This window comes from Ostrea edulis, chromosome 7 (assembly GCF_947568905.1).
Source record: "Ostrea edulis chromosome 7, xbOstEdul1.1, whole genome shotgun sequence".
In the NCBI taxonomy this organism is placed as follows: domain Eukaryota; kingdom Metazoa; phylum Mollusca; class Bivalvia; order Ostreida; family Ostreidae; genus Ostrea; species Ostrea edulis.
Window position 1 is genome coordinate 21,847,865 of NC_079170.1, and position 26,941 is coordinate 21,874,805.

The window sequence follows — 26,941 nt, forward strand, 5'->3', positions numbered from 1 at the left end:
TTAAACATTAAAAATATAACTGATTTAATGTGGACAGCCAAAATTTTGACCTTCTGAATGCAAGAACAAAAGCAATATTTTAGCCTTAAATCTGTGTTATGTAAATAAAGACTAGAGTCTTTTCATGTAAACAAACAAACCGGTGGAATGTTAATTTTGTAATATAAAGCATCTTAATCTTGCATATTCACAAATTTTAACTTTTAGATAACATATTTTACCCAAAAGAATGCTTGAAATGTGAAAGATATGATTAACTTAAATAGATATCCAATTCTTTTGAAAATTTCGTAAACAATAACATACCGCAATTTTTGTTCACAAAACAAATAATAAACTCTCTAAAATGAGATTCTATGATAATGTATAAACTTAATTTTTATGTGAAATCTTTTAAACATATCAGACAATAGATTTTGATCATCAAAAGTGAAAAACAAAATTTTGGGGGAAATCGTGAATCAGTCCCTTTAACAATCTGCTCATGGAAGACCACTTGTTTCACCATGATAATGTATTGGGTTATTCATCTAGTGTCGTTATGTCTTTATACTTAGAACTGTGAATTTACAGGTAGCGTGATTAAGGGGTTGCTATGCAGGAATGTGGACAAACATGTTGTAAAGATCATGAATGAGTTTCCATCCAGCGCTGAGATTCAGAAGGTAGAAGTAGATCTTAATGATAAAGTGCACTACTGCGGGTAATGTACATAGTATGTTGTAGATTCCTTATTCCTCTACGCGAGTACTTAGTATGGTAAAATGACTCGGATATGTCAAACTGCGTGAACATGCATGAATTCACATGTCGTCAGTTAATCGAGTTCTTACATGTATTTTAGCAACAGAAAATTAAAAGCGAGTAATTTTATTTTAAAAGTGATACCTCTTGCAAAATTATGCGATATATTGTAGAATCTACAGTATTGTATTCAGCAAATGGATTCAGTATTAGGTAGCCCTGTAAATTGATGAGAAAAGCGAGAGATAAAATCAGCATCTAATTGGTTCTAGAATTAAAATTGATATTTAGGGCATATTAAATTATCTTCTTTTAATATTGAAACTGCTGTTTGAAATACGGTTTAACAATTATGCCTGCAAATATATGACCAACTTTTAAGTATATGATATCTAATTTATATAAGAATACTGTACACAGATTGTATGATTTCATCACAGGATATGAAAATTTGGAGTAGATAGTCAAGGGCACATTTTGTTTTTGTCTGTCTGTCTGTCTTTCTGAAACTGTATCATTTCATACCATGATCCATGTAACCATGACCTTCTCCCAGAACAGCAAGGTCATGTTAGTCAAATTGGTGTTGAGGCAACCCATGTTGATTGAACTCATGTCCAGTTATGTTGGGAGTTTGGGACATTGAACTTTTTTTAAAATGGTAATAAAGATTGGAAAAAAAAAATCTTTTAAAGATCAAAATAACTGAACAACAGCAGGGCCTAGGTGACTCAGGTGACCTAGGTGACTCAGGTGAGCAATGTGACAACAACAGAGCCTAGGTCACTCAGGTGAGCAATATGGCCCGTAGGCTTTTTGTTCTGTTTATAGTTAGATATTCTAAGTGTTTGTTTTCTGTTTTAAGGTTGGATTAGAGCTTTTAGGTGCCTTTATTGAAGAGCCATATGATGTTGGTGAAGAAACCCATAATTCAGATGCTGCATACAGGTACCTATGGCTGTATTGTAGTGTTCTTAAGAATGAAGATATGATAAATTTTTCAAAAATATCTTTGTGTATTTTTCCCCATTGAAATTGGGAATATAATTCACACACATGTATCAATTACCACATGGTCTGAAATTGTGTGATGTGTAAGATTCAACTTGTATGACAACTGATAAACTAATATTTTAAAAAATTCTCTGAAAGGAATGTGTAGCAATCAAGATTGATATGTAATTCCTGTAGAATGTTGCTGAAAACTATAACAGAATTTGCAAGGGATGAAGAGATACAAGAGAAGGGGCTGAAAATACTAAGCCGACTGTTGGAATCAGGTCAGTGGGCTGCAGTAGATATGTAATTAAGAAATAAAGTACGTATTTTCGTGAATGTAGCAGAATAATATTGGGAGGATGATGTTTTGAAATAAAATAGCTGCAGAGTGTTTTACGTTTCAAACAACTAGAGACTGAGGAGGTTATCTGGTATCATCCACTAAAACAACTTTAGCTCTATTTTACTGTGGCTAAAAAATATACTGCCACTAATTTCGCAATGCAGCTATGAATTAGGTCACTTCGTGATGTCGTAGCAGCTTTCGAAATAGACTACATGTTTTTTGCTGATGCAAGGTGAAGATAACGAACAGTGATCAATCTCATAACTCCTAACTCCTGATGTAAAAGGTGAGATTGTTGGGTTTACGTTTTTGAAAGATATTCAAAGTATTTAAATTTGATGTTGATGGGCTGTATCAATGTGATGTAATTATCTGATCTGAATACACAGTCCAACAAAACAACACATGCAGTGCATTGCCATGATTGTTTACATGTGTATCACTCCAGGAACACATGCAGACGATTGCTCTTTTGTTGAATGTCAAATATTCTTCTTCCATCATTTTTAAATTTGTTTGTAACATACATGTACATTGATAAATTTATTATGATAGTGTCATAAACATAATGTCAGTTATTCATTTATTTTTTTTGTTGTATTAGCAAAATACAAAGTACCTGTTGGTAAGATTGGGGGAAAAGTCATAAAATAGTCTACATATATCAGCTGTTTGAAGGTAATATATGTCTAATCAGGCCCTGGGGTCGTAACACTTAGACAAGCTCACTTTGGAACAAATGATTGCTATATGACATGTTTTGAATGTGAATTATAGTCTAACTTGTGGAACGAATGATTGCTTGACTTGTTCGAATCGTTGCATGTTTATTGCTAAATAACTGGAATGATAAATTTCTTGTAGAGAACTTGAGGAACAATTTATTGGTAGATGACCTCTTTGGAACTATTGTTGACCAATCACTGATCTCCATGCAAATGTATTTTTCGAATCCCAATATTCAGAGATACAGCAGTCTGATACTATATTTCATTCTCGATGAAGGTGAATATTGCATGACTTTCTTTGAAATACATTTTTAAATGTACTATCTTCTCTTAAAGAAAAATAGCTTTGAGGTTTCTTATTGTTTTCATTTATCTTAACACATTTGAACATGTTGAAATCAATGTTATCAAAATATGATGATCATATACATTGTACATGTATAGTGTATTATTAGAGTGTGAGTACATGGACAGATAAACTCTAGAAATCCTTAACAATGATATATATATATATATTATATATATAAAAAGTCTCTTTTTTTGAAGTGAAATCTAAAAAAATTTCTAAACACTTTCCAGAAATATTTCGACCATGTTACTGGTCTTTTTCAGTTGTGTTTATCTGTCATAGCCTATTAAAATATTAGGCTATGACAGATAAACACGACTGAAGAAGACCAGTAACACGGTTGAAATATTTCTGGAAAGTATTTAGAGTTTTTTATTTATATATATAATTACATATATATATATATATATATATATATATATATATGATAAACACACACACACCGAAAAATTATCTACATCAAACTTTATTTTAATTTAGATATGGACTTACTGAATGCCTTCATCGAGGAAAAACTAGAGATGTTCATAAAAAATATGAAAGAGTTCCTCTCAGAGCCTGCTGTCCTAGCACCGATGTTCAGAGTTCTGGAGATAGTAGCATGTGCTGAGGGTAAGACCCGTGGTGTTTTTACGCATGATCTATTCATTTTGACATTGACATACAGAGGCCTCCACATACTGTAGAATCATATAGTTTTGCTGGGGGCCAGATTTCATGGACAGCCAATATTTTACAGTTTCGTTGGAATTTAATTTCACGGATACAGATTACTATGCTTTCATGGATACAGATTACAGTGTATATATATATGCATTGAAACATCATGTATATTGTGCTTTGAAGTTGTTGGGAATATGGGTACTTGCAAAATCCAAAATGAGTTGAGCCTCCATAATATCCAATGATTATAGCTGACTCAGCTTCTCACTGAAGACCACATTAATTGTGTGGCTGTCAAATTTTCCATGTTAAAAATTTTGTAGTGAACATCATTCATGTTAAAAAAAAATTGGATGAAAAGTGGGTGTATTGTTTTCTGATCACAATGTTACAGTCTTTCTTTGAAGTTCATAAACTTTTGAATTTTGGTTTTTGTTCTGAAATAGAATTTTCATTAAAGATATTGTTTGTGCCAGATCAGAGGTAAATTTCGTGGATAAGCACTTCACAACAGTGTTCTGTGTAAGGTCTTCACACGCTGAAGCACATTGTACCAAGTCATACTTGTCAAACTTAATGTTGCAATAAACGTCTTTAGTGAACCCTATTCTTATGATTCCTCAGGACATGTCCACACTCTTCTGTCCCACCAAATAGACAGGTGTGTGATGGACTCCCTGCTCAGCACACCGGACGATCTGCCCGTCGTGGAGGCAGCCTGTGACTTACTCATGCAACTCAAGAGAGAAAGTAAGTTAAACCTACCACAGTGTTCTAGATACAGGGCTAAACCTACCACAGTGTTCTAGATACAGGGCTAAACCTACCACAGTATGCTAGATACAGGGTTAAACCTACCACAGTGTTCTAGATACAGGGTTAAACCTACCACAGTGTTCTAGATACAGGGTTAAACCTACCACAGTGTTCTAGATACAGGGTTAAACCTACCACAGTGTTCTAGATACAGGGTTAAACCTACCACAGTGTTCTAGATACAGGGTTAAACCTACCACAGTGTTCTAGATACAGGGTTAAACCTACCACAGTATGCTAGATACAGGGTTAAACCTACCACAGTGTTCTAGATACAGGGTTAAACCTACCACAGTGTTCTAGATACAGGGTTAAACCTACCACAGTGTTCTAGATACAGGGTTAAACCTACCACAGTGTTCTAGATACAGGGTTAAACCTACCACAGTGTTCTAGATACAGGGTTAAACCTACCACAGTGTTCTAGATACAGGGTTAAACCTACCTCAGTGTTCTAGATACAGGGTTAAACCTACCACAGTGTTCTAGATACAGGGTTAAACCTACCACAGTGTTCTAGATACAGGGTTAAACCTACCACAGTGTTCTAGATACAGGGTTAAACCTACCACAGTGTTCTAGATACAGGGTTAAACCTACCACAGTGTTGTAGATACAGGGTTAAACCTACCACAGTATGCTAGATACAGGGTTAAACCTACCACAGTGTTCTAGATACAGGGTTAAACCTACCACAGTGTTCTAGATACAGGGTTAAACCTACCACAGTGTTCTAGATACAGGGTTAAACCTACCACAGTGTTCTAGATACAGGGTTAAACCTACCACAGTGTTCTAGATACAGGGTTAAACCTACCACAGTGTTCTAGATACAGGGCTAAACCTACCACAGTGTTCTAGATACAGGGTTAAACCTACCACAGTGTTGTAGATACAGGGTTAAACCTACCACAGTGTTCTAGATACAGGGTTAAACCTACCACAGTGTTCTAGATACAGGGTTAAACCTACCACAGTATGCTAGATACAGGGTTAAACCTACCACAGTGTTCTAGATACAGGGCTAAACCTACCACAGTGTTCTAGATACAGGGCTAAACCTACCACAGTGTTCTAGATACAGGGTTAAACCTACCACAGTTTTAACCCTGTTAAGGACATGCGCAACGTTTTTTGTGACGATTCATGTATAATTCACTTGCAGTCTATCTTGTTTCTACAAAAAATCTTGGGAATTATTACCATATCTAGCATAATTTGATAGTTCCTGGTTGTTGCAAGTAAAAATGTAAAGTTAGCTCTAATGTATTACAGTAAGTAATATAAATAGATATTACTGTAGCAAAAAAGGAGGGAGAAATCATTAGAACAATCGAGTATTGAACTCGGGACTCCTGCATTACTAGTTAGGTGATCTAACCACTGAGTTAACCAGGCTGACATACAAAGTATGGTAATATTACTACAATATATAAAAGTTAAACCTATTTCGGAAATCATACAAGAACCAGTCTTAAAATCAGATCTTTGATCCGCTCCGTTATGGTATAGTGACATAACAATAGCAGAGCAGATCAAAGATCTGATTTTAATCAGATGGTACAAGAACTCTTCATATCAAGGAGATGAAAAAATGATTTCAGAGAAAATGTCAGAAGCATCGCATATGTCCTTCATATTTGATGTTGGTTATGCTGCCTCATCATTCGGGTTAGCTGGGATCACAAAATAAATATCAGATAGATAAATCTTTGTTTTACTGAATTGTGAATGGATTACAAAGTAAATATAAAGATAGATAAATTTATGTTCTACTGTTTTACTGAATTGTGAATGGATTTTATCATTGCAGGGGTAGTGCAAGACACTTTGTGTTCCACAAATTTTCTGTCCAATACTGTAGTCCCACTGATGGTTGCTCACCCTACCAATGCATCAATAGTGTCAGCGGGGCTTCAGCTGTTTTGTGTGCTTTGTAAGTAATTTTTAACAGTATACATCTATAATGTCAGCTGGGCTTCAGCTGTTTTGTGTGCTTTGAAAGTAATTTTTAACAGTATTCATCTATAGTGTCAGCTGGACTTCAGCTGTTTTGTGTGCTTTGTAAGTAATTTTTAACAGTATACATCTATAGTGTCAGCTGGGCTTCAGCTGTTTTGTGTGCTTTGTAAGTAATTTTTAACAGTATACATCTATAGTGTCAGCTGGGCTTCAGCTGTTTTGTGTACTTTGTAAGTAATTTTTAACAGTATACATCTATAATGTCAGCTGGGCTTCAGCTGTTTTGTGTACTTTGTAAGTAATTTTTAACAGTATACATCTATAGTGTCAGCAGGACTTCAGCTGTTTTGTGTGCTTTGTAAGTAATTTTTAACAGTATACATCTATAGTGTCAGCTGGGCTTCAGCTGTTTTGTGTGCTTTGTAAGTAATTTTTAACAGTATACATCTATAGTGTCAGCTGGACTTCAGCTGTTTTGTGTACTTTGTAAGTAATTTTTAACAGTATACATCTATAGTGTCAGCTGGACTTCAGCTGTTTTGTGTACTTTGTAAGTAATTTTTAACAGTATACATCTATAGTGTCAGCAGGACTTCAGCTGTTTTGTGTGCTTTGTAAGTAATTTTTAACAGTATACATCTATAGTGTCAGCAGGGCTTCAGCTGTTTTGTGTGCTTTGTAAGTAATTTTTAACAGTATACATCTATAGTGTCAGCTGGGCTTCAGCTGTTTTGTGTGCTTTGTAAGTAATTTTTAACAGTATACATCTATAGTGTCAGCTGGGCTTCAGCTGTTTTGTGTACTTTGTAAGTAATTTTTAACAGTATACATCTATAGTGTCAGCTGGACTTCAGCTGTTTTGTGTACTTTGTAAGTAATTTTTAACAGTATACATCTATAATGTCAGCGGGGCTTCAGCTGTTTTGTGTGCTTTGTAAGTAATTTTTAACAGTATACATCTATAGTGTCAGCTGGACTTCAGCTGTTTTGTGTGCTTTGTAAGTAATTTTTAACAGTATACATCTATAGTGTCAGCTGGACTTCAGCTGTTTTGTGTACTTTGTAAGTAATTTTTAACAGTATACATCTATAGTGTCAGCTGGGCTTCAGCTGTTTTGTGTACTTTGTAAGTAATTTTTAACAGTATACATCTATAATGTCAGCTGGGCTTCATCTGTTTTGTGTGCTTTGTAAGTAATTTTTAACAGTATACATCTATAGTGTCAGCAGGGCTTCAGCTGTTTTGTGTACTTTGTAAGTAATTTTTAACAGTATACATCTATAGTGTCAGCGGGGCTTCAGCTGTTTTGTGTGCTTTGTAAGTAATTTTTAACAGTGTACATCTATAGTGTCAGCGGGGCTTCAGCTGTTTTGTGTGCTTTGTAAGTAGTTCTTGACATTATCCATTAGGTTGATTCATTTCTGTGTTCTTGATAGCTTTATATGTGTGTGGAATAATACTGAATTAATACACTGCTACACATTGTTAATCATGTTTCCCAGCAAAATCGTTTAGACATTGAACCTCCAGATATTGAGTTGCATCTATGGAGAAACAAATTATGCAAAAAAAATTTGGTTCCTGTGAATTACCTCGCAGAAGCTGAATTGTCTGGATATTGTCTTGATTAATAAACTCCAGCTGTACATGTATCATTCTCCTGCTCCGAGAAAATTGTACTTGACCTTTGTTTTTTTTCCTTCCATTGCCATACATTAGTCACAATCTATTTGTCACATTTTCCACAGGAACTGAAAACATCACCATAGTAATTTTATCAATAACATTAAAATTGTATTAACATACCTCTGTATGCATATTTGTGCAGTCCCGTGGGGATCCGGGTTAGAATAGGTCCTTAGTACTGCTTGCTTGTCGTAAAAGGTGACTAAATGGGGCGGTCCTTCAGATGAGACCGCAAAACCCGAGGTTCCGTGTCACAGCAGGTGTAGTATGATAAAGATCCCTCCCTGCTCAAAGGCCATAAGCGCCGAGCATAGACCTAAATTTTGCAGCCCTTCACCGGCAATGGTGACGTCTTCGTATGAGTAAAGTATTCTCGAGAGGGACGTTAAACAATATTCAATCAATCAATCATATTTTGTGCATCTGAAAATTTTTGCGGACGTCTTGGAGAGCATGCATTTAAATACTAGTAACAGGTGTTGAGTATGGAGAGAAACATGTTAGTTTTAAACATCATATAAAGAATACCATTCAAATTCTCTCATTAAGAGATGGTGTGTGTTAAGAGAAAGGTCTCTATCAATTTGTACTGCATTTCTATGCACCCTTCATAGATGAGTTGTATTACGATATGGGACCGCCGCGGTGGTCTAGAGGTAGGAGTGTTCGCCCCATATACGGAAGGCCGGGGTTGAATCCTGGTCGCGACATACCTAAGTCGTTAAAACAGGTAGTGACAGTCCCATCACCAAATGCTCGGTATCAGGTGTGAATGTCACGGGTCCTCAGAGATGACCTTAAAAACGGATGACCAGTGTCATAGTAAAGACGCTAAAGAACCCTCACTGCTCAATGGTCATAAGCACCGAGGAAAGCATAAGTTTGAAGCCCTTCACCGGTCTTGGTGACATCTCCATATGATTAAAAAATTCTTGAGAAAAAAAGACGTTAAACAATATACAATCAATCAATGTTATAATATGGTACAGTGTAGGGGTGTGTATTACTCAAGATTTTCCGATACGATACGATACAATATTTTCTGATGTGATATCCGATATATTTGATTTACAATGTAGTTAAGCATTTTCTGAAGTAAAATATCAAAATGAAAAAAATGAAGTGGTTTAATATCTTTTATTTCATAACAAAACAAACAATAACAATTAAAGTCTTAACGATTCTCCAATGTCACAATGTAAAAGCGGGGATTAAAGTCTGAGGAAACTGATGTGTCACAATGTAAAAGCGGGTATTAAAGTCTGAGGATTCGTGTTTCTGTTAGAAGCCATTTTTGAATTATGAACTTCGATCCCGACTATTAGAAGGGCTATTTTTAAACCCGACTGTATATTGTATCGTATCGTCAAAACACCGTATCGTATATCGCTGGACAGACGTATACCGGTACATTTCGATATATCGATATATTGATTCACCCCTAGTACAGTGCGTCAGTCATCACATTCTCGGCACACATGTTCCTAATGTTTAGAGGAAGAAGCCTGTTGTTTTTCAAAGTCAGACTTGCATGGGTTGCTTTATAAGCACAAAACAAGATTGAAGCAGAACTAATAATGCTAGAATAATCAAACTTGATAAACGTTCATTTAATTATCTGTGGATTTAATTATGTTAAGAATTAAGCAGTGTTTGTGTGTGTCTGTATGTGTCTGTTTATTTATTAGCACCTTGTGGGAAGGATAAAAAAAAAAGTACTAACAAGGCTAGGGGGATTATCAAACATACATTCCCCATGTTTTTGAAAAACTTTAACCTTGGCCATAAGTTTTCAATGGAATGCATATGGGTATTCCTTGTGACAAGACCTTTCTTTTAGTATCAAAATTAATTTGCTGCCATATTGGGGCATCAGTGTTTCACCAACACATCTTGTTTTCATCTAAAAGTCGGTACCAATAGCGCAACTGATTTCAAAAAGTATAAATATCCATCAATAAATGATACTACAATAATCGAGATAGGTCACAGATTTAAATCTTTAAAGTGAAAGTCACAATAGAAGATTCCTGAAATAGGGGCAGATCACTCTGATTTACCTATAGATGGTTTGCTTTGCGATCCCAGGATTGATAAAAGAATTGGGTGAATAATTTCGCACAATTAGGTCTATTTTGAACTGAGTATTATGTCTATATTTCAAATGGTCAGCTTTGAGTTAAGCATCTTGTTATATTCATACTACTATGCTTTGTTGTGAAAGTGATCTCCTTTTATCATTTTGTATAACTGTATACAAGTATATTGATATCCATGAGGTCTTTATTTTTGCTTTGAGGGGATCTCACGTAGGTATGCATAAATAAAAGTTTTTATAAATAAAATGTGATATTATACAGGGAAAAAATTGATAGAAAGGTGAAGATAGTTCTGAACTATTTGTCATGTTTTTATTTAGATGAGAATGTGTTTGCTGATAAAACAGAGGAGGAAGAATCTCAACTGGGCACACAATGGTGTGAGCTCATTTTTAGTGCCATGCTGAAACTGATGGATAAAAGAAGTATACAGGTAATTAAACTGTAGCTGTAGATTAAAGCTGACATGAACCTTAGGTGTCTGCCATATTTCTCTGTTTATCTAGTGTGTTAGTTGAGTATTCTATTGTTATATGCATCAGGTTTTCATGGTATCAAAGGGGATGTGGTATGCTTCACATCACATCAGTATATATGATTTACCTGTGTGGACTGTTAGGTGTACATCTGTATATATGATTTACCTGTGTGGACTGATGTGTTAGGTGTACATCTGTATATATGATTTACCTGTATGGACTGAGGTGTTAGGTGTACATCTGTATATATGATTTACCTGTGTGGACTGATGTGTTAGGTGTACATCTGTATATATGATTTACCTGTATGGACTGAGGTGTTAGGTGTACATCTGTATATATGATTTACCTGTGTGGACTGATGTGTTAGGTGTACATCTGTATATATGATTTACCTGTGTGGACTGTTAGGTGTACATCAGTATATACGATTTACCTGTATGGACTGATGTGTTAGGTGTACATCTGTGTATACGATTTACCTGTGTGGACTGTTAGGTGTACATCAGTATATACGATTTACCTGTGTGGACTGATGTGTTAGGTGTACATCAGTATATACGATTTACCTGTGTGGACTGTTAGGTGTACATCAGTATATACGATTTACCTGTGTGGACTGTTAGGTGTACATCTGTATATATGATTTACCAATGTGGACTGTTAGGTGTACATCTGTATATATGATTTACCTGTGTGGACTGTTAGGTGTACATCAGTATATACGATTTACCTGTATGGACTGATGTGTTAGGTGTACATCAGTATATACGATTTACCTGTGTGGACTGTTAGGTGTACATCTGTATATATGATTTACCTGTGTGGACTGTTAGGTGTACATCAGTATATACGATTTACCTGTGTGGACTGATGTGTTAGGTGTACATCAGTATATACGATTTACCTGTGTGGACTGTTAGGTGTACATCAGTATATATGATTTACCTGTGTGGACTGATGTGTTAGGTGTACATCAGTATATATGATTTACCTGTGTGGACTGTTAGGTGTACATCAGTATATACGATTTACCTGTGTGGACTGTTAGGTGTACATCTGTATATACGATTTACCTGTGTGGACTGATGTGTTAGGTGTACATCAGTATATACGATTTACCTGTGTGGACTGTTAGGTGTACATCAGTATATATGATTTACCTGTGTGGACTGTTAGGTGTACATCAGTATATACGATTTACCTGTGTGGACTGATGTGTTAGGTGTACATCTGTATATATGATTTACCTGTGTGGACTGATGTGTTAGGTGTACATCAGTATATACGATTTACCTGTGTGGACTGTTAGGTGTACATCAGTATATACGATTTACCTGTGTGGACTGTTAGGTGTACATCTGTATATACGATTTACCTGTGTGGACTGATGTGTTAGGTGTACATCAGTATATATGATTTACCTGTGTGGACTGTTAGGTGTACATCAGTATATACGATTTACCTGTGTGGACTGTTAGGTGTACATCTGTATATACGATTTACCTGTGTGGACTGTTAGGTGTACATCTGTATATACGATTTACCTGTGTGGACTGTTAGGTGTACATCTGTATATACGATTTACCTGTGTGGACTGTTAGGTGTACATCTGTATATATATTATTTACCTGTGTGGACTGATGTGTTAGGTGTACATCAGTATATATGATTTACCTGTGTGGACTGTTAGGTGTACATCAGTATATATGATTTACCTGTATGGACTGATGTGTTAGGTGTACATCAGTATATACGATTTACCTGTGTGGACTGATGTGTTAGGTGTACATCAGTATATACGATTTACCTGTGTGGACTGTTAGGTGTACATCTGTATATATGATTTACCTGTGTGGACTGATGTGTTAGGTGTACATCAGTATATACGATTTACCTGTGTGGACTGTTAGGTGTACATCTGTATATATGATTTACCTGTATGGACTGATGTGTTAGGTGTACATCAGTATATATGATTTACCTGTGTGGACTGATGTGTTAGGTGTACATCAGTATAAATGATTTACCTGTGTGGACTGTTAGGTGTACATCAGTATAAATGATTTACCTGTGTGGACTGATGTAATAGGTGTACATCTCCAATAGTAGATTATAGGAAATCAGAAACAAATAAGTCTTATTTTGAAATGCTATGTAGTGCTGAAAATTAAGAAAAAAGTACCGGTATTGTAAATTGGTCAAACATTCTGAATGTGTTTTGACAATTTAGATGAAAATGAGAAGAAAAAGCTCCTTTCTTTGTTTTTTACATGCATGCACTTGCATTCAAATATTTGCAGTATACATGTTAAAATGGTAAAGTGAATACAAATGAATTATTTACCAATTATCTTGTGATGGAATAGAGTGAGCAAAGGGTACAGAGTTTATGTTATTTGTATTCACATTCACTAACTGCACAATTCATGAAATATTTTTATCCTCAACAGATCCTGGGTTGTAAAGCCATCACAGAGCTGTTGAAGGTTTGCCCCAGAGCTCATAGTCAAATCGGAGAAAACATAGTAAACAACATAAAGCAGTAAGTTTATATTTAGTGCAATCAAGAATTAGACAGGAATAAGTTAATTGTACTGTAGTCAAAAATAGACAACTATAAGTTATATGTGATTTAGTCAACTGTAGTCAAAAATAGACAACTATAAGTTATATGTGATTTAGTCAACTGTAGTCAAAAATAGACAAGTAAATTATATATGTGATTTAGTCAACTGTAGTCAAAAATAAACAAGTAAATTATATACGTGATTTAGTCAACTGTAGTCAAAAATAGACAAGTAAATTATATGTGATTTTGTCAACAGTAAACAAGTTTTATGTGATTTAGTCAACAATAGTCAACTAAGTTATATGTGATTTAGTCAACAGTAATCATAAATAAACAACTAAGTTATATGTGATGTAGTTAACAATAGTCAAGAATAGATTACTAAGTTATATGTGATTTAGTCAACAATAGTCAAGAATAGACAACTAAATTATATGTGATTTAGTCAACTGTATTCAAAAATAGACAACTAAATTGTATGTGATTTAGTCAACAGTAGTCAAGAATAGATAACTAAGTTTTATGTGATTTAGTCATCAATAGTCAACTAAGTTATATGTGATTTAGTCAACAGTAGCCAAAAATAGACAACTAAATGATATGGGATTTAGTCAACAGTAATCATAAATCGACATCTAAGTTATATGTGATTTAGTTAACAACAGTCAAGAATAGACAACCAAAGTCAGAATAGCCAAGTATAAGTTATATACAACATAGACAACAGTAAGTTGTGTGTAATGTAATTGACAACAGAAAACAGAAAGTTATATGTGTAACAAATATAGTTTGAAATAGATAACAGGAAGTTATTTGTAAAACTCAGTTTGTTACCATAAAACCAGCACTAACATTCTAAATCTGAAGACAATTAGGGGCTAGTTGGAAGACAATTAGGGGCTAGTTAGAAGACAGTTAGGGGCTAGTTATTTTCATTCTAATGCAATTTTCAGTATTTTGTTGGACATTTTGGTTGGATTTATGAAGTACATCCGACGATGTGTTTTTACGGCTCATCAACACTTGTTGAACTCCCTCAGTCATTTGATTTTTGCTGTCAGAAGTTGAATGTGGTTTGACTGTGTCATCAGAGAATTCCTATGTACACATCTGTATTAATCCTATGTATGGTGTTTTGTGTCGATGCAGATCTCCACTTCACTCCATCTGTGTTGGAAGCATCCTGAAGTACAGAAGAAGTAATGATGTATTTGCCTGTGCTTGTGAGGCTTTGTACTGGCTGGCAGCTGATAATGGTAACCAAAAAAAAAATTATTCTGTCCACACAAAAAAACCAACAACCTGGAATAGTGTAGTAAATGTTTATTGTGTTTAAAGATCAGATGATATACTGCCAATGGATGTAAAATTCAGAATCTCAAATGTTTTTGTAATCTTTAGCATTGTTATATCATTATACATGACCCCTGCAAACGAAGTTTGGAGGGTATATTGGAATCAGCTTTGTATCTATCTGTCTGTCTGTCCGTCTGTATAGACATGATTTCTGTCTGTGGACATCATTTCTGTCTGTAGACATGATTTTATCTGGACATATTCTGAGGGACTAGTGTGGGGATTTAAAAAAAAAAATTACCCTCTTTAGGTGCATCTAATATTTTCATCATGATTGGATAATTTTTCTTCATTTTACAGGTATTTGACATTTTGTTTTAGATTTTCTATTGACATGTTCTCTCACACAGACTACATTATAGAGGGATATAATGGAAGCACTGGATCCTTCTGTCTGTGAATAGAACTTTGTCTGGACATTTTCTAAGAGACCAAGTTCATGGGTTTTCATCTTGAAAATATTTACACTCTCTATTGCACCATGATTATTGATAAATAACGAGGTCAAAGGAATTTAGCGTATCCTGGAACTTGCATTAGGTGAAACATGAATATAATGTTGAAACTTTTGTCTTTCTGGTCTTCATCTATACAACATTTAAATTACACCCCAATATGGATGACCCCTGCTGGGGGGATAGTCCCATTTAGACAGGTCTGTTCAAAGTAGAGTTGAAGATGGTCATTGAAATTATTTCTGTAATATTAAAACTTCTGAATGCTAAACATAAATCTCGATTTTCTTTTACAGAACAAATCTGTGAGAATCTTATAGAAAAGAATGCTCACTTGGTGGTGTTAGACGGAATAAAGCGACATTTCACCTGGGCTAGGGCTGTGGAGTGTGGCCTGCGAGGTCTCAGAGCCATGATCATCTTCCAGTAGGTAGCCTGTGTCGGGGTGAATGAAGTCGTGGGGGGTGAGCCTGTGGGTGGAGTTTTTGTTTGCTTGCATCATCCGTGCATGTGTGACTGTTTTGCCGAAATTACTAATTTAGTAAAGGTTGGCATCGGAAGGAATTTCATAAATCAGTTTTTGGTCTCTAGCAAATAACTTGTAATCAATTTAAATCAGAAAAGGCAGAAGTGTTAAAGATCCATCATTAGTTACAAATATTTTACACTTGGGTCTTTAACGTCAGTATCACTTTTTGGTCAGGTATTTTAGTTTTTATATACTTGTTAGAACCTGATAAACTCATACATTTTTTGAAAAAAGTCTTGATAGTAAATGTTGGTAACCAATAGATTTAAGGACGACAGACCGAATTCGAAATTTTGCACTTCTGTGCAGAAAGCCGTGCACATCGCTATTTACAGTCTCCGTGCATTGTGACGTCGCTGCAATTGTTTCATCACATTATGAACATGCAGAATTTACGAACTGAACTTGAGACTGTATATTTCTTTCATTATACAAGTAGTATATCTTATTTCAATCCATTTGTCATATGAATTCTTCAATAAAGTCGATTTATAAAATTTCCGTAACTTTTGTATCTGTGATTCCGTGACTTTAAAAAATCTGTACGTGATTCTTCCGTGTTTTATGTGTAATTTCTGGGATTCCGTAATTGTCCGTGTTTTTACAACCTCCCACGCATATGCCATGAAGCAAACTGTCATAGGTATGCACAATGAAGTAAAAAAAAATAGACTCTTTTGTTATTAAGATTTTTTTTCTTTTTTTTTTTCTTTTCATCATTTGTTAAAAAGTATACATACTATTTGGGATAAAATATCCTCGGATACTCCCTCTTAATTCTCACCAATGGTGCCAGGGGCCCATTGGATTGAATGTATATTATTATAATATTATTTTATATAAGGCATATATATAATTTATATGAAAATACATATTATCAAATATTTTTCGAAATCATAAAAATATCATATACAACGTTGATGTAGATATATCAACAGTAGAATAGCATAGAAATTACTCAAGGAATAATATATAAACACTGTAGTCCTAAGTTGACCGTATAGTTATAATGATAAATATTTAAGGATAGTTTATACTGGTCTCTTCACAGCAGTCAAGTTACATTAATTTACAAAGATGTTCAAAAAATTTATGCTCTTTTGCATTTATATACTTCAATACTGATGTATAGAAACATAATGATTTTTTAACATGATTATACATATTAAAAGTCGTTTCACTTAAAGAATCTAATCTACATAACATTTTATGTTTGTATATTCTGTAGGCTATATAAGTAAGAAGTAAATTTAAGGATTTGGTTTTATCATTTTGCTCTAGAAAAAACCCAACAACAATGTGTTTCCATTGAACTTTGAAGGATAGATAACTGCTAACAGTGTTCCATATATTTAAAACATTATCACACTCGTAAATCAGATGTTTTGTAGTCTCAACTTGCTTACAATGTGTACATTCATTCTTTACATCTTTTTTCCATTATTGTTATTAAAATTTTACTTCTGAATATAGTTTATATCATGAATATTCTTATTAATAGTAATTACTGTATTACTCTATAAACAATTAACGATTTACGGCATGCACCAGAAGCGTATTACTCAAAAACCGCCGATAATTTCTATTTACAACCAACTGCGGAAAAGAGGGTAGAATTATATTTTGAAATCTTTCAACCATTCATTAAAACGACAAAGAAAAAAATTACTAAAACAGTATCAATCAACAACAACCGAAGAACAGAGGCAGGGGTGGGGGTAGTTTCTATCTCGGCTGACAATAAACACGCTATCACCCCTACCCATTGGATAGATTTATTATTATACCAAAGCAGAATAATTCCTCTTCCGACAACAAAGCAAATCATTCCATCATAATGTTGGGAACAGCTGCTATAGTTGTGACGTTGAATACGCCGCTAGGCTTTGTATTTGGCGTCACAATGCCGAATTGTGCGGAAAATCGATGCTGCCGTTGAATAGTTTGAAGACTATCATCCTAGCACAGAACTGATCACACGGCAGAGATACATATATTTTGGCGAAAATAGTCGGCTTATCGTCATCTTTTGATATAGAGAAAAATACATTCAGGTAGAATAATGCTTTAAATAGTTACTCATGTCTGAGATTGCAATTGCCAATCAACATGTACCACATATTACATAAACATGTATATATGCATTTACATTCAATACAAGTACAAGAAATGTCAGAATTCCTGTATCAAAATAAATGTATGCTACCCTTAAGCTTAACTTATAAAAATGTTTCAGGGAATAAAAGTCCATTTTGTTTCTGAGAGTGTTCATCAGAAAAATCTTATACATGTAAATGATAATGACACTTGAAGTACATGTTAGATCCTATCTTGAAACTGTCCGATAAGTCATGTACTTGATCTCTTATCAATATAGAATATGTATGCTTTTATTCAAACATTTGAACTTTTTAAATTTATTTAGAAAGGTTAAAGATTATGAAAATGAAAACAAAATGTGCACATTACATATACACTATATACAAATCCGTTGTCTTAAGCTGCAAACTGAGCTCTATATCGGATTTATTGAATTTGTGACAGTTCAAACATTACATATTTTGACACCTCTTCTGGAATATTATGCAATGACTCAGTGTTTACATATGATTGGCGAACTTTTACCTAATCCATATAATTATTTAGTATAAAGGAAAAGTATGAAACTACAAGTAGAAAACCTATCCATTTCTTATTTAATGACATTTTCCTTGAAAACTGGCCAAAAATCGTCCTTTGACATGCTCCCCTGAAAAAGAATTGCCAATGACCCATACTTTTTTTCTTACAATTAGTAAGCTTATTGTCTTTTTAAATTCATTCTTTAATTTGGATTAAAACTATTGTGGAATTTTTTTAAAATTTTAACTTTTATATTGCACATTGGAAAGTTCCCTATATTTTCTTTGCAATTACGACTACTTCATAGCCAACTTTTGAAGCTCCTGCTGAAAATCAAATACGATTTTCATTTGTTTTTTTCATTGATTTTAACTCATTAATGCATGCTTTACCTTATATCAAAATTTGAATAAAATCTCTATTGTAGAAACGAATTAGGTCCGTCACCCTTAACAGCTAGTAACCACTGCAAACAAGTGTTGCAGAAAACTTGAGAAATGACAGTCACATTGAAGGCCTATATTTTGTACTACTTTCAAGTTGTGTGAATTGAAAGCTTTTTAGTTGTCAAATGTACTAGCTAAAAGAGCCTACTTTATAGGGAAAATGTTGTACTGCATGTATGATGGTAATTGATTACATGTCATTAGCTAGAGCCAATCATCAATCTGATTTTCAATTTATAATCGATCATTGGAACACCGCTGTAGTGTACTAGCATGATCTATCAACAGGTATTAACTGGTTTCTTGTTTGAGTGATTGTTTCTGCATACCAGGAAAGTTTATTTGCATTTGAATTCACATTTGTATACAGTGTATATGCAACTTATATAAGTTCAGTGCACTTCCACACTTCATTTCAAGTATTTATATTATGCATGAATTGATTGTAATGTACTTCAGCATTGTGATGTGTGGGGTATACTGTAGAATACGCTCCCAGTGGTGTTACTTTACATGTTATTGTTTTTCTGTTGCTGTGTAAATTTTGTGGTAGCTTGCTGGATATTGCTCTATTACAGTAATGCCAATAAATTAAAAATCATTGTGGAGGAAATTCAGAGAAAATTAACCCAGGCCTTTATCATGCATGCTCATTTGGACAGTGTGATTATCGAGTGCATTAGTACTGTAGCCTGCCTAGCTGAAGTGGGTAAGGGAGATCTTATCTATTTATTATTTCTCTTGTCATAATCGGAATAGAAAGTGCTATTTATTTTTCACTAGCTTACTATATGTATGAAATCTATCATCTGCAAGATTGTAAGCAGTCTAAATAGAAATACCGTATTCATCCTACTGAGTGCCCGGGCCCCGGGGTGCTCAGAAAATTGGAAAAGGGTGGCAGTTATTTAATACATTTTGTAGAAATTTTTCCAGTGAATCACTGAAATTTTGACTTTAAGAAATGTTTAAATGAGTCACTGCTATACAGTGGATCCCTCTTATTTCTCATTTTGTCATAATAGAATAACATACTGTAATAATTAAAAATCCAATAAAAACATCACGTATATCGTCATCTCCACAATATAAGGTGTGAGCAATTTTCCATTCTGTTTCCTTTAACACAGCTTATCTGTCCATAGTCATGTTCTTATTCTCTCTTTTCTTTATTACCAGTGTATGATACAGCGTACAGATGTATTGCACGTCTTTTTTTTAACTTTCGCTTTCTTACATCATGCATGCATGTAAATTTCACTAAAGTTCAATATTTGTACAACACATCACAAAACATTGGAGTTTGTATTACTTTATTTAGCTATCTTTTTAAACAAAAAAATAAATAAATAAAGAACCACTGTTTTATACGCAATTGTTCATGTAGTTTTTATCAAATAATAGGATAGTTTTTATCAAATGATAGGATCCACGCCTCGCGCGCGCTCTTCATTAAAGATTCATGTGATGTGTTACGACTCAGTAGCCAGATTACACAAGTTTGTGTTGTTGCGATAAATGGTGTTAATTCGTGATTAGTGTGCCTTAGATTATTTAACTGCATGAATCCTCATCTTCCAGAGATTCGATGCTAAAACGTTTCTGATATCGAGTTTGCAAGCTGTGATAACGTGATGTTTGGTACCCAAGCCGATGTCTGTTGCAGTAAATTTGATAGAGATTAATTCAGTACAATTTATGAATGTACAAAATTTAATTGTTCATCAATGGCTTTCATATTCACCTGCATTAACTCTGCTAGATCTGTTTAAGAGTGGTCAGTCAAGCATCACTAATCCCCCTAACAGAAACCCCAGGGCAAATGTTAACTGCTGACTACAGGTTTTATGTTGTCTTGAGTACCACAGGACTTTCCTCTCAGGTTTTGTCAACTAATTTATTATTTCAAATCTATCTAAAGTATCTCTTACTGGTATATGGATAGGGTAAGTGGTACTGTATCTAAAGAGGAGGGGGGGGGGGGGTCTTGGATTTGAAAAAAATCCCAGGAGGCGCTTATAGGGGTAGGGATGCTTAATAGGATGAATACAGTATTGTTAAAGAAGAAGAAAACTTTCAAACTTTACCTTCATTATATGAAGACTTGTTTTCAGGAGCACTGTTTATGCTTTGGTAAGAACTTTGATTTGGTTTGGCTGTACATTGTCATGTAGTCGTTACATTATATTTACAAAAGCATTGACTACGAAATTCCTATTTATATTTTTCATTTTCATTACCCTAATTAGCAAATAAAAGAACCCTAATGTTAATCTGGGCATGAAGTTTTGTTTGCTGCATGCATGATTAAAAAACAAAATGATGCTACATTGTGTATAATATAATTGTATTTTGCAAGATCTACAATATAAAGTTTTTGAAATAATTTTAAAATTTTAGTTTTAAGGCATACTACGATTTTAAAGCCTTTTAATGTACCAGAAAATTTCAATAAGTGTTGTTGTACTGCATTACGCAGACATATGCGCCTCACATGAATTTCATGTTAGAATTTCACATGAATTTTAAAAATAAATTTCTTATCCATTGTGATTCACATAGAATTCATGTTAAAAGATTCACTTGAATTTTATGTTGAAACGTGAGATTCATTTGAAATTCATGTGAGGTACATTTGCCTCTGTACTTTTTTTTTTTTTTTTTTTTTATAATGATTACTTATTCAGTTGTAATTGTTAGATAGAAAATAAACATTTAAACATCATAAAGAAGTAATGTTTTGTAACATTCTCTTTGAAATTATTTAAGGAAATCTAACGTGCAGTATTTTTGAATATATAGAAATATTCTGTAACCAATGTCTGGTGGAGAAGCTGCATGTTCGTATTTTGGCTGCCCTGGAGAAATCAATTGGAAATGAGTTGATGCAGGAAGCGGGACTGGAATGTCTGTGTGTACTGTCAGCAGCAGGTCGGTGCTCCTCCTCCCAATCGGAACTTCTTGAATGTCTCGCACACTCGACATAGATTTCAGATGTAACTTGTTAACTATGACGTCCCAGCCTACTGCACTATGTTACATAGTACGTCATAAATTACAATGCATCAAATTCTCTCATGGATGCCATCGTATTACATTCGAGATCTATGTCAAGTGCGCGAGACATTCTCCTCTTCCTCTTCCTTCTCTTCTCCCTCCTCCTCTTCTTCTCCCTCCTCCTGCTCTTCTCCATCCTCCTTTTCTCCATCCTCCTCTCTTTCTCTTCTCACTCATCATCCTCCTTCTCTCCTCCTCCTCTAAAATTTTCACTGCAACTTGATCCATGTGTAGAATTGGTGTTCAGATGTATTAAATTGTGTTTTGCAATTTCAGATAGAGCAGCAGAAATTCTGAATGCAGCTGGTGCTTTGAATCATGTAATTAAAATCATGGAAAAATACATTGCAGTGTTATGTAAGTTTTGAAAATTTCATGGTTATTCAATAGTACATTTACAATGTATTATCTTGCAGTATATTTGTACTTGTATCATTGAATATAAAAGATGTGATTGCTATTCATCCCTGAGCCTCTTGTTTATTTATCACTGATTTTTATACATCTAAGACCTTGGATGTTTTATACTTACAAAGTTACCATTTTGATGGATCTAGATACCAAAATTTAATGATGATTTCACCAAATAGATATACTTAATAGATACATCTAGCTCCAGTCCATTTCAGTATATTTACATCCCAATGGTTTTGCCTTTGATATCCTTGCAGCCATTTCCTCATGAATGTGATGCAATTTTGAACAATGCACATATAAATCTTGATAAATATAATATACATTTATTTTAATGGCTGGGAATTCCGACAGAATGTAGATGTGAAAAATAAATTTCATTTTTGAAAATGCACGATTACTGCAACTTTTCATGCTAGCATACTTTTTATGAAGCACTATATGCTTTATGAAAAGTAGGCCGGCGTGAAGCATCACAGTTCTTGCCTTCATGTATTTTCAAAAATGAAATGTATTTCTTGAATAAGCTATTTGAAATTAACCTGGGTAATGAAACAGAGAAACTGACAGGTTGAGGAGATTACTGCACATGTACATGTACATCAAGAACCATCATGTGTTTCCTGAGTTTTCAGAAAGAACATTCTTCTGGTGTGACAGAAAAAAAATATATTTTTAATCCTGTATTTTACAGACATCCAGAGGAAGGGTTTAGTATTGAAGAAGATCCATTTGGTGTTACAGAAAATATACTTTTTTGATCGTGTATTTTACAGACATCCAGAGAAAGGGTCTGGTACTGATCCAGATGCTGGGTGAGCCATCGATCGTTGATAAACTTGATCTCTGCTTTCGTCTCATCAAAGTCCTTACCTCTACCATAGACAAGTACAACTCTCATACAGGACTTCTGAAGGAGGTAAGAGAAAATAGACAAGTACAACTCTCATACAGGACTTCTGAAGGAGGTAAGAGAAATGGACCTCAATCATTCTTGCTTGTAATCTAATGATGTACCTCAAGTTGATTTATATATTTGGTTTATTTGTTTGTTTCATAAAATTTATATTTGAGGATGTTTATTCTATTGTCTGTGGTTAAAATAATATATATTCCATATACTTTAGGAATAGTTAATTATGTCTCCCTCTTCCAGGGAGAGACATTGATTTTGTACTTTCTGTCCGTCCGTCCGTCTGTCTCACAAAATCTTATGAACACTTCTCCTGTATGGCCTAAATTATCAGATAGACTTAAAACTGTGTTCAATATGCTTCATTTCCATTTGAAGATGTGCATTTTGTCAGGACGTGAGGATCCAATTATTTATAGTAGATAATCTCCCTTGGTGATTTTGGGCTTTCTAAGATCATAAACTGGTTGCTTTGTGTGTCAGTCAGTCAATCTCTTTCAGTTTTTCCTAAGAATAAGAATTTCGATAGTTAGCATAAATACAGGTGCCTTGTGTTTCTCGGTACAATTTAGTTCTTGAAAGCATTCCCTCTTAAATTTCAATCTTTGACTTGGATCATATTCATATACTGTGGTTTCATTCGCAATTTTCGTGGGCATCAAATTTTGTGGATACTTTTAAATTCATGAATTCATTGATGTGTAATTTTGTGGAAAACTTCTCTCATGTTTTTATGAGTAAATATTGTATGTTTTGTTCATGTGATTTAATTGCCTGGCACAACTATGAAAACAACAAAATGGGTATTTAGTGAAAAATTATTAAGTCGTAGAATTTACTCATGTGCATGGTGTTGATTTTTCTGCCACTGCTAACCAGGAGTGCAAAGATCATCAAATAGATGTTTCTGGATAGAAAAAAGTGTTTCTTGGCCCAATAGTAGATTAACTGTGACCCGGAGACAACAAAAACTTGTGAGATATGTTTGTTCTTGGTAAAGTTTTAAGTGTAATAGGCCCAAAAGTAAGTGGACTGTTAGTCCCCGAGGGTCTCTACAGCCCAGTTGCTAAGTACTTCGTTACTAGCTTGAAATACGGATGTATATTTGATTGCTGTTATAAAATTTAGAAATTCTTGTCAAAATTAAGGATTATCTCCCTCACGCATAGCTCTTATCCTTAGATGAATTTGACTCCACTTTTTTGGCACACTGTTTTTTCCTATAATAGCTCTAAACTTTCATTATTATTTCGGATTTCAAACATTTCGGTTGAGCATCATAAGATTCCCTGATTCTATAGCTAGTGCCTTACAATATGCGAGGCATTATCCGAACACTTTTTTAATGTGCGCATCAATATAATTCTAAGATAAGTTATCATAATTTAAAACTTATACAGTACCAATTTTGATGCACCAGATGTGCATTTCGACAAATAATGTCTCTTCATTGTAAGGCACTAGCTATAGAATCGGGGAATCTTATGAGTCGGTTCATCATCATCTGACATCACCATCAACATCCATTTTGATTACCCAGGCCAAATTCATCCTTTTGCAAGGGTGAGGCCTGGCTGTCCTGTCGAGGTTGAAGCTTGTTTTTCCATTGGATTGATCCTATCCAATCCTGTACACTCTAGGTCTCGTTTTACTTATTTATCCCATGTCAGCTTTGGTCTGCTTGAAGCTCGATATCCAGTGACATTCACTGTTTTATAATTTTAGAGGAAAGGAGTGTCATGTTTACTTCATTGTAGGGTTAGATGGCTTTTAAAGTTGTATATCCCTCAAGTCCTGAAAATAGGAATTTGTAATTGATCTCCACTGATAAGATTTACTTTCCTATGGAATCCATTTACTCCTCAAAAATACAGTCTAAATAAAATCACAAAATTTGTGTGTATCTGGTGTTAATTACACATGTAGGATTTCAAATGTTTGCTAGGTTAATGTAAACTCTGAGCCAGGAGTTTGAAACACAGATGCTGAGAGTGATTTTCATCGAGTCCTATCTTTTTGCTTGTAGGCTTGTGTTGCAGTCCACTTGATTTCAGAACTTGGCCATGATTTATGTGATGAATTTGTGAAGGCAGGCTGTCATCAGCAGATGTTTGACCTCCTGGCAGAACACATAGACCAAGGTATATAAATGACGGATGATTCTTGTGAACTTTAATCCTCGTCCTAAACTGAGAACACATAGACCAAGGTATATAAATGACGGACGATTCTCGTGAACTTTAATCCTCGTCCTAAACTGAGAACACATAGACCAAGGTATATAAATGACGGACGATTCTCGTGAACTTTAATCCTCGTCCTAAACTGAGAACACATAGACCAAGGTATATAAATGACGGACGATTCTCGTGAACTTTAATCCTCATCCTAAACTGAGAACACATAGACCAAGGTATGTAAATGATGGACGATTCTCGTGAACTTTTATCCTCGAGCTCGTCCTAAACTGAGAACACATAGACCAAGGTATATAAATGACGGACGATTCTCGTGAACTTTAATCCTCATCCTAAACTGAGAACACATAGACCAAGGTATATAAATGACGGACGATTCTCATGAACTTTAATCCTCGTCCTAAACTGAGAACTTCATCTCAAGTGATGTGTTCCATTCAAAGTGAGATGGATGATGTACATTATAAGTACATGTACCTCTTCGTGAGAAAGGACAAATCAAAAAGTAAATGTATTGATAGGTTCCCCAGTATTATAGTTTAGATGATGATCTGTACCAACTATATCACAAAAACATTTATAGTAACACGGTATAGAAACAAAATGTTCACCGGTATTAATGGTATTAAATGTTCTCTCTCATCTTGATTTCTGTGTAGGAGGTACGGAAAGGACAGGTGAAAAAGCTGCTCGTACTAAACAAGAAAGCCTGAATATGCTGAGATAGCTTTGCAGTTTTCTTTAAAGACAGACAAATAGTTGTTGAGATTTTATGAACATAGTTTGTGAGAAATAGGGAAAGGTTTATACAACTTAGATCTGTTTTTTATATATATAAAAAAAAAAAATTAAACATAGTTTCCAAACAATAAACAGCAATAGAATATGGAATTTAACAAGTGCAGTTCATTTAACTAATGTTTGAGGGAGTGGGGGTGTCATTTTATTATAATGAATGAAAAAATAAACTGAATAGTTTATAGTAGGGTTTTTGATTTTGTATTGTCTATAAATATTTTGGTCTAATTACATTAATTACTGAGAGGGGAGTAGATTTATATCCAATGAGCAAATGTTACTGCTTTTCACATACATGTAAGGAATCATAATTTACACAATTCTATTAATATAAAGAGCATGTGAGTGCTTTGGCTTTGGCCTGTGGGGATTTTACTAATTAAAGTGCCAAAATACTTGATTGAATGCTTGGCTTGGAAACATGAAAATTTCCTTTCCTGAACAATTCTCTGCTCCAATACAATTTACAATATATAATTAAGTGCATTCCTGAGAGCTTCATCAATATGTGAATTAACTTGTTTAATTGTTATTTTTACATGACATGTACTACAGAACATTAATCTGTATTTCTAATCTAGAAGCTTATTAATGAAAATGGTCAGGATGATATATGAAACTACTTCAAATATGTTTCTTCATTTTAATTTTAGAGCAATTCTGAGAATTTTTTGTTGCCTATTTATAGATAATTTGTATATTAGTAGCT

At 34.3% G+C, this 26,941-nt stretch overlaps 1 protein-coding gene across 5 annotated transcripts in view; it reads left to right on the forward strand.

The window, feature by feature from the left end:
- The window catches only part of LOC125654327 (leucine-rich repeat serine/threonine-protein kinase 2-like), a 91,282-nt gene that overhangs the window by 3,340 nt on the left and 61,001 nt on the right, over positions 1–26,941 (forward strand). For 3 of the 5 annotated variants that reach the window (XM_056143675.1, XM_056143676.1, XM_056143679.1), the window contains exons 3-19: positions 574–665; positions 1,610–1,692; positions 1,936–2,024; positions 2,954–3,094; positions 3,647–3,778; positions 4,454–4,579; positions 6,459–6,581; positions 10,714–10,826; positions 13,326–13,417; positions 14,594–14,700; positions 15,552–15,681; positions 19,431–19,561; positions 21,655–21,783; positions 22,186–22,266; positions 23,100–23,242; positions 25,263–25,377; positions 26,094–26,111. In XM_056143675.1, the coding sequence (XP_055999650.1) occupies positions 574–665; positions 1,610–1,692; positions 1,936–2,024; positions 2,954–3,094; positions 3,647–3,778; positions 4,454–4,579; positions 6,459–6,581; positions 10,714–10,826; positions 13,326–13,417; positions 14,594–14,700; positions 15,552–15,681; positions 19,431–19,561; positions 21,655–21,783; positions 22,186–22,266; positions 23,100–23,242; positions 25,263–25,377; positions 26,094–26,111 (1,845 nt within the window). The remainder of the gene's footprint in view (positions 1–573; positions 666–1,609; positions 1,693–1,935; positions 2,025–2,953; positions 3,095–3,646; positions 3,779–4,453; positions 4,580–6,458; positions 6,582–10,713; positions 10,827–13,325; positions 13,418–14,593; positions 14,701–15,551; positions 15,682–19,430; positions 19,562–21,654; positions 21,784–22,185; positions 22,267–23,099; positions 23,243–25,262; positions 25,378–26,093; positions 26,112–26,941) is intronic. The other 2 variants (XM_056143677.1, XM_056143678.1) reach the window with 1 other exon arrangement.